Raw genomic sequence first — 8,749 nt, 5'->3', positions numbered from 1 at the left:
CAAAGTTCAGTCAAGTTATTGGAGTTACTGTAATAGGAAAGAGAACTCAATTTTGCAAACATTCTTCCTCCCTCTCCAAACATAAATCAAATTAGACCAGATTTTTGACATTACTTCAGAATGATTTGCCTTTGATCCAGCCATTTTTCCAAACATGACATTTCCATGATCCCTACAGCAAAATACACCACATAGAAAACAATTTATCTCCGTCTGAATCTATGCTCATGATCCTCTCTCTATCTACCTATCCATCCAGCTTCGAATCTGTTAATGCATTATCTATCCGTACATTATTGATGGATGGAAATGATGATGAGACGACTTACATTTTTCAGACTAGTTCTTTTAGGAATTCCCCCAAACCTGGTGATAAATCAAAATATAAATACCAGCAAGTGTAAACACAATTCCTTTTCCTTTTTATTTCATGAAGGCTTGAGGATAACAGGTAGGATGACGGTGAACATCGTTGTTAATAAGTACATCGATGTTATTAGTGATTCCTCAATGATTATACCGATGTAAAGGATTTCTTTGTGTTTAGAAATGAAAAAACAAGTATAGGGCAGGGAAGATCCCTGCTCGACCCAATTTTGTTTTTTGGATAACCATTCTATAAGATAACGATGGATAAACAACTTTTCAAATGTTAGTGGGTGCAACAGGAAAAAGATTGTGGAATGTGCCAGTGACTGAAATGTGATATAACACTAAAAGCGAAGCACTGGGTGGCAGGAATTTCCATGATGCTAATCTGAACATGCTCATGTAGAACATGGATCCCACTGTAAATACACAAGGAACTTAAAAATACATTAAATTTGAATAACTTAATACGTCTCTCCGTTGCCGAACCAGCAGGTCGAGGAACAGCTTCTTTCACTCTACTCAACAACGTACCTCGGTGACTGCCAATCACCACCCCCCCCGGACACTTATTATTATTTATTCAAATCGTTTGCTATGTCGCTCTTCCAGGGAGATGCTAAATGCATTTCGTTGTCTCTGTACTGTACACTGACAATGACAATTAAAATTGAATCTGAATCTGAATCTGTAAAATCGAGCAACATTTAACGTGATTTGTGGTGAATTTCCAAATGATTTGTAGCTAAAAATCATTTTGTAATGTTATTCATTGAGATAATTTGGAACAACAGCTACAGATACTTAAATAGTTAATTAAATTTATGCGCTTACCATGCTGGAAGTAACAGTAAAAGTTATTAAAATCAACGTTAATTTATTGACTGGGCAGTGAATCGTTTTACCCCAATGTACTATAAGTATATTCTCAAAGTTGACTTTCATGGTGTAGACGGCATCAAAATTACTTACTTGGCCTCTTGACATATAGCCTAAGCTGTAACTGTGGACAGCATCTCATATTTCGCTTGGGCACCTTACAGCCCAGTGGTTTCCCTAACTTCAAGTTACCCCTGCATTCCCTCTCTCTCCATCCCTCACCCACCCAAGTTGCACCAGCTTCTCTTTCTCACCCAACAAACAAGTAACAATGGCCTGTATCATTGTCACTTTTTTGCATATCTTTCATTCATTGTTCTATATCCCTCTCCCTGGTGGGAGATCGCTTTTCCGAGCTCTGCAACGGCAACTTCTCCTGCTGGACTCGGAGCCGGGCCCTAACATCGCCCGGCGCGGCTTAAACGGCCACAGGACTTATCATCGCCCGCCGGGGGCTTTAACATCGGAGCCCCAGTTCGCCTCGACGCAGCAGTTGGACTGCTGGACCATGGGAGAAGAACAAAAGGAAGAGATAAAGACTTTGCCTTCCATCACAGTGAGGAGGTGTTGGAGACTCACTGTGATGGATGTTTATGTAAACTGTGTTAAGTGTGAGTCTTGGGTTTTTTTTTGTAATGTAAAAACTGTAGGAAATGTCATTCAAACCAAGTTGTTTGAATGACAATAAAAGGCATTCCATTCCATTCCATTCTACATCATCGTCTATATCTCTAGTTTCCCTTGCCAGTGGCTTTCAGTCTGAAGAAGGATCTCGACCCGAAAGGTCACCAATTAATTCTCTCCAGAGACGCTGCCTGTCCCGCTGAGGTACTCCAGCTTTTTGTGCCTATCTTCGGTTTAAACCAGCATCTGCAATTCCTTCCTACACATTTATCATCTTTTACTTACTGTATATAAATGGCTTTAGATGCCTATGATGTGAAATTCCCATAAATTGTGTGCTGGGGATTATCAGAAATCTGCAGTGCTGACCGTGTCTTTGCTCTTCATCTCAGTTTTACAGAAATCTCTGAAGGTTTTGGCTAGTCTCTTGAGTTTCTGCCAAAGCTCATCACTTGCTGACTGCTGTTTATATCACAGTAAATGTGAATGACCTTTCCCTGTATTTCAGCGGTGCTGGAATCTGAGTTCCCAGTAAATCTGATATCTATACTTAGTTCTGGGAGGAATCGTACAGTGGAGTATGTGCTTATGGTGGAGAGTGAAAAGATCAGATGAAAAATTGAATACAAAAATGTTAAATACTCAACAAAAAAAACAGGTGGTAAGATTCAAAGTGACAGCATGGTAGAAAGAATGAACATGTTTTTATTTGGTCGCTTTCATCCCTATGTCCTAAAATCACTTAAATACATTATGCGGCATATTTGAAATGTATAATGTAAGAAAAGAAACTACAAAGAAATGATTATCGAGAAGTATTTAACTTGCAGTTCATTATTGTGATGTGTTTGTCCATCACAAATCATCAGAAAATCATAATTTTAAATATATTTAACAATAGACAATAGACAATAGGTGCAGGAGTAGGCCATTTGACCCTTTGAGCCAGCACCGCCATTCAATGTGATCATGGCTGATCATCCCCAATCAGTATCCCGTTCCTGCCTTCTCCCCATATCCCCTGACTCCGCTATTTTTAAGAGCCCTATCTAGCTCTCTCTTGAAAGCATCCAGAGAACTTGCCTCCACCGGCCTCCGAGAATTCCACAGACTCACCACTCTCTGTGAGAAAAATATGTTTCTTCGTCTCCGTTCTAAATGGCTTACTCCTTATTCTTAAACTGTAGCCCCTGGTTCTGGACTCCCCCAACATCGGGACATAGGACATAGAATAGTATAGCATAGGAACAGACCTTTTGGCTCATATTGCACCAAAGTATGATGCCAGGACCAACTCTTACCTGTCTGCACATAATTCATATTCCTCCAAAGTCCCTGCGTATCAATGTGCCTATCCTAAAGGGCCTGTCCCACTTGATATTTTTTTCTGCGACTGCTGGCGTCATATCAGTGTTGCCAAAAGATTTTGAACATTTTTAAATCCAGCGGCGACAAAAAAATGTTGCGACACTTGAAAAATCACCGCGCGCCAATCGTTACCGCGGCGTCAAGTCGTATCACAACGCATCACGCCGCATCACACCGCGTCACAACGCATCACAACGCATCACAATGCATCACAACGCATCACAAAGCATCACAATGCATCACAACGCATCACAACGCATCACAAAGCATCACGCCGCGTCACAACGCATCACAACGCATCACGCAACGCGTCACACCGTCAAGCCGCATCACAACGCATCACACAGCATCACACAGCATCACACAGCGTCACAACGCAGCACAAAGCAGCACAACACATAACAACGCATCACAACGCATCACAAAGCATCACACCGCATCACAACGCATCACAACGCATCACACAGCATCACAACGCATCACAACGCATCACAACGCATCACACCGCATCCCAAAGCATCACATCACGCATCACAACGCATCACAACGCATCACAACGCATCACAACGCATCACAAAGCATCACAACGCATCACAACGCATCACAACGCATCACAACGCATCACAACGCATCACAACGCATCACAACGCATCACAACGCATCACAACGCATCACAACGCATCACAACGCATCACAACACATCACAACGCATCACAAAGCATCACAACGCATCACACCGCATCACAACGCATCACAACGCATCACAACGCATCACAAAGCATCACAACGCATCACAACGCATCACAACGCATCACAACGCATCACAAAGCATCACAAAGCATCACAACGCATCACAACGCATCACAACGCATCACAACGCATCACAACGCATCACAACGCATCACAAAGCAACACGCTGCGTCACGCCGCATCACAAAGCATCACAACGCATCACAAAGCATCACACCGCGTCATAACGCATCACGCCGCATCATGCCGCGTCAAGCCGCAAATTTTTCGGTGACCATATAGGTTAGTCAATGATACAGGCAGTCGCCGAAAAAAATCGCCAAGTGGGACAGGCCCTTAAAGACTCTTAAATGCCACTATCATACCTGTTTCCACAGTCACTTCTGACACCGTGCTCTAGGCATCCACCTCCTGTGTAAACAACTTGCTCCGCACATCGTCTTTAAACTTTGCCATTCTCACCTTACAACTATGTCCTCTAGAATTTGATATTTCCCTCCAGGAAAAAAAGTTTCTGACTGTCCTATCTATGCCATCTGTAACCTGAATAACAAGGAGAGCAAAGTGGCATTTGTGAATTTACTGAACTAGTCTCCTTGTCCCACTATCAGGGTGATTTTCAGCAGCTCAACAGCTGGTCAATCGTTTCACATCCATTATTCACCCACATGATCCTGAGAAAATTGTTGTTGAACCTAAGCAGTCAAGAACACATCTCTCCCCAACTCTGGCCATGCTTACTAGCTGACAGTTTGGAAGTAGGCCAAAGTTCTTCCATCCCACAGCTGATATAATGCAGTGTAGAAACAACTGTCCCTAAGTCTGAAAAAGGGTCTCGACACGAAACATCACCCATCCGTTTTCTCCAGAGACGATGCCTGAGCCGCTGAGTTACTCCAACACTTTGTGTCTATCTACCGTAGTGAACTGTTCACTTGGTCCTCATAGCTCAAATGGGGCCCACAATGAAAAATGCTTTGAGCCTTCTAGCCCCTGATATAGGTGAACAAAGTATTTATTCCATCAACTGGGTGCCTGTTTCACATTCCTTTGCACTCAATATATTGTTGATGTCATGTCTATATGGCGGTATCATAGAAACATAAATACATAGAAAATAGGTGCAGGAGTAGGCCATTCGGCCCTTCGAGCCTGCACCGCCATTCAATATGATCAAGGCTGATCATCCAACTCAGTATCCCGTACCTGCCTTCTCTCCATACCCGCTGATCCCTTTAGCCACAAGGGCCACATCTAACTCCCTCTTAAACGTAGCCAATGAACTGGCCTCAACTACCTTCTGTGGCAGAGAGTTCCAGAGATTCACCACTCTCTGTGTGAAAAATTAGTTTCTCATTTCGGTCCTAAAGGATTTCCCCCTTATCCTTAAACTGTGACCCCTTGTCCTGGACTTCCCCAACATCGGGAACAATCTTCCTGCATCTAGCCTGTCCAATCCCTTAAGAATTTTGTAAGTTTCTATAAGATCCCCCCTCAATCTTCTAAATTCTAGCGAGTACAAGCCAAGTCTATCCAGTCTTTCCTCATATGAAAGTCCCGACATCCCAGGAATCAGTCTGGTGAACCTTCTCTGCATTCCCTCTATGGCAAGAATGTCTTTCCTCAGATTTGGAGACTGAAACTGTACGCAATACTCCAGGCGTGGTCTCACCAAGACCCTGTGCAACTGCAGTAGAACCTTCCTGCTCCTATACTCAAATCCTTTTGCTATGAATGCTAACATACCATTCGCTTTCTTCACTGCCTGCTGCACCTGCATGCCTACTTTCAATGACTGGTGTACCATGGTACCCAGGTCTCGTTGCATCTCCCCTTTTCCTAATTGGCCACCATTTAGTTAATAGTATCATAACCATCATAAAAATAATGTACTGTACGCAACACAAAATCAAGTAACATTCCCAAATTTCACTGATGAAGAACTGATGGTAAGACTATAAGACCATATTGGCACATTTTCCTTGAGATCATTGATATGCTAAACGGATTTGGTTGGGTACTTGGAAATAAACTATTTCATCTAGAGGCAGAATGAACAGTAAGGGACAAGAACCTTCAAATCAAAGCTAGATTGTTCAGGAGCAAAGTGAAGAAGTACTTTTCCCTCGGGCAAAAGTAGTTGGAATCTGGAAATCTGTACACCAAAAGGCTATTGAGACAGAATCAATGGGTGATTTCAAGATATGGATAGATTGTATTGAGCATGGTACTACAGAGATATGTAGTGAAAACAGGACAATGGATTGGCGGTACAGATCCTAGAGTCATAGATTCATAGAGTGATACAGTTGGAAACAACTTGCACACACTGGCCAACATGTCCCAGCTACACTAGTCCCACTCTAATCTACAGATCTGCCCTCAATAATCTAGTTGAATGATAGGTTGAATGATCTCCTACTATTTCTGTAGTCTTAAGAAATTAATTGATTTCTCCAACAATATGGGAAACGCATAAATCAAAACCTATACGATGGCAAATTATGGGTTCTGGATCTGTTTTGTATCACTACAGGGCAGGCAGTAATGTTAGCGTGATCGGTGTGATTAAGTTTTGATGTGACCTTTTTAACGTAAGAATTGTAGCCAAACCTCAAAAGGGGTGAGTCAGGGGTTACATTCAATAACGCTAAACAAAATCTGAAATGAATTTCAATTGCCATGAAAGAGAATATTCAGCTCTCTACATGTCTGGAGTTTTAACACAAACCTCATGCTTCATTATTTTCAAACAATTTCTTTGTCTGAGAAAATAGATAATTCCTGGAAATGAACATTTGTGTTTCATGTTCTCTTTGTCAGCATATTATTCACTTTCTGGGCTCTCAGACTGTATATTACTGTGGAATGAGTGAAGACCACAGCGCTCACTCACCACTTAAGAACCAATAAATCATTCTTTCCTCTGAATGCAAAGAGGCAAATGTCTCAAGCGTAGAGATTATTTGGTATGTCAAAGCATTTTACATGACTGTGCAACTTACTCTACATTAAATCAGTCGTCATTCGACTTTGTTTGCTAGTGGGGATGAAACTTATTGGAAAAATATGCAACACAAATCTCTGAGATCCAGCCTACACTTTTAGTTATGAAACTCCTCACCAGAAGGATGGGGTTTGGAAAATCAGCCCTTTAATGTCTTAAGCGCCATTTCTAAAGCATTCAGTAACAGATGGCATTTAAAATAAATAGGACAGTGTAAACACTGTAGGAGCTCAACTTATTCTGATCTTAAACTAAAGGCCCTTAGGGCCCTTCTATGTTAGTATTGTAAATAACGTGCTGTCACATCAAAATCACTATTGCAACACTGTACATAAGCATGTTTGGAAGCTATTCCTAAAACTTCCTAAAACAGAGATGTTCTTAGTAATGGTTAAAATCTACGAAATGGTAAACGGTGCTTTATTGCCATGTGTGCACTGCACAGTGACATTCCTTTTGCATCTAGACCACACATGCATGAGGTGCCATATTTTGGTGCCTTTCACAAAACATCCAAAGTCTGGTCCATAAGCTCAATGCACTGGAGCAGCTGCCAATCAAGGTCAGTGCCAGGTTGCTGCAGGGCTAAGTGTTTAAGGGCCATTATATAGTTCCTAGCAAGTTGCTTGATGTTTGCTGTTTCTGAGCTCCACCCAAGCTGATTCTTATTTTTAATTGTCTGAGTTTAGATCCTTCACCACCCCCACCTCACTCCATTCTTTAATATCAATTCAGGGCTACCCTATCTCATGTTCCATTTTGCTAGATAAAGGCGCTTAAAAACTTGGAGTAAACTAAGGCATAGTATAAATCACCATTAAATGGAAATATAATGGTACAATATTCATGGAGAACTTTAAGTTGCATTTAGAAGATACTTTTCTTCTAAAAAGTTCTGATAACTTCTAAAAAGTTAAGTATCTTGTAAAATTGAAAAACTAATTTTGACTACTGTGCAATCCAATCTCTGCAAGGAGTTCCAGATTCTCCCTACTTGTTTGTATTTATGCCATAAAAGTCACCCTATGTTGTTTTGAATGCTGCATACATTCAGATCTAGAACCTTTTATTTTGTCTTTTTTTAAATCAATTTCCCCCACTACCTCTAATAGGAAGTATACAGTTACACTGTATACATTGTCCATTCCTGGTGGGCTCTGGTTATCATCCTTTTCTTTATCCCGTACTATCACCACCGTGTTCTTTCTCTATAACTGACAAAATATCCCCCACTGAAAATTTACCCCACACTACTCTGTAATTTAAAACCTCACCCTGTGACTTTCAAGTGACTCAGAGTGATTCTCCTTGTAAAGATGCTGGTTTCTCAGCCAAGTTCAAGCGCAGTTCATCCGAGCGAACAGCTCACTCGTTTCCTGATATTGGTGCCTGTCCCACAAGCTGAAACACATTTTGCCCACACAAGAGTCACATATTCAACTCTGATATTATTTACCTTATGCCAATTTGGACATTGCTCAGGTAATAATCGATTGTGGTTTCGCCTTATAATTTGGGGTACTCACATTCATATGGAGAATCCTCCTTCTTCCCCTTCTCTGTGCCTAGTCACACCAGGATAAAAAAAGCAATTGGAAGAATTAGTGGGTGGTACAATGGCACAGCTGTAGAGCCGCAGACTCACAGAGCCAGAGACCCTGATTCAATGCTGTCTGTGTGGAGTTTGCACACTCTCCTTGTGATGTGTGGGTTTCCTCCGGGTGCTCCGGTTTCTTCCTGCATCCCAAAGAT

General features: G+C 41.6%; 1 protein-coding gene across 1 annotated transcript; it reads left to right on the top strand.

Moving 5' to 3' along the window:
* The first annotated feature begins 3,331 nt into the window (after positions 1 to 3,331).
* Positions 3,332 to 6,903, top strand: LOC129697840 (histidine-rich glycoprotein-like). The gene is made up of 2 exons (XM_055636540.1): positions 3,332 to 4,240; positions 6,814 to 6,903. The coding sequence occupies exons 1-2, from the start codon at positions 3,332 to 3,334 to the stop codon at positions 6,901 to 6,903; spliced, it is 999 nt and encodes a 332-aa protein (XP_055492515.1).
* The last annotated feature ends 1,846 nt before the right edge of the window (positions 6,904 to 8,749 follow it).

The sequence above is a fragment of the Leucoraja erinacea genome, chromosome 1 (genome assembly GCF_028641065.1).
Source record: "Leucoraja erinacea ecotype New England chromosome 1, Leri_hhj_1, whole genome shotgun sequence".
Lineage (NCBI taxonomy): Eukaryota > Metazoa > Chordata > Chondrichthyes > Rajiformes > Rajidae > Leucoraja > Leucoraja erinaceus.
The sequence above is the reverse complement of the archived record's forward strand: the minus strand, read 5'-3'. Positions and strand labels throughout refer to the sequence as shown.

What these genes read in the sequence shown, in the direction of transcription:
- LOC129697840 (XM_055636540.1), top strand. Translation starts at nt 3,332, where the DNA reads ATGTTGCGACACTTGAAAAATCACCGCGCGCCAATCGTTACCGCGGCG. An exon ending in ATCACGCCGCATCATGCCGC is followed by an intron (nt 4,241 to 6,813) that starts GTCAAGCCGCAA and finishes TCTCTTTGTCAG; the next exon opens with CATATTATTCACTTTCTGGG.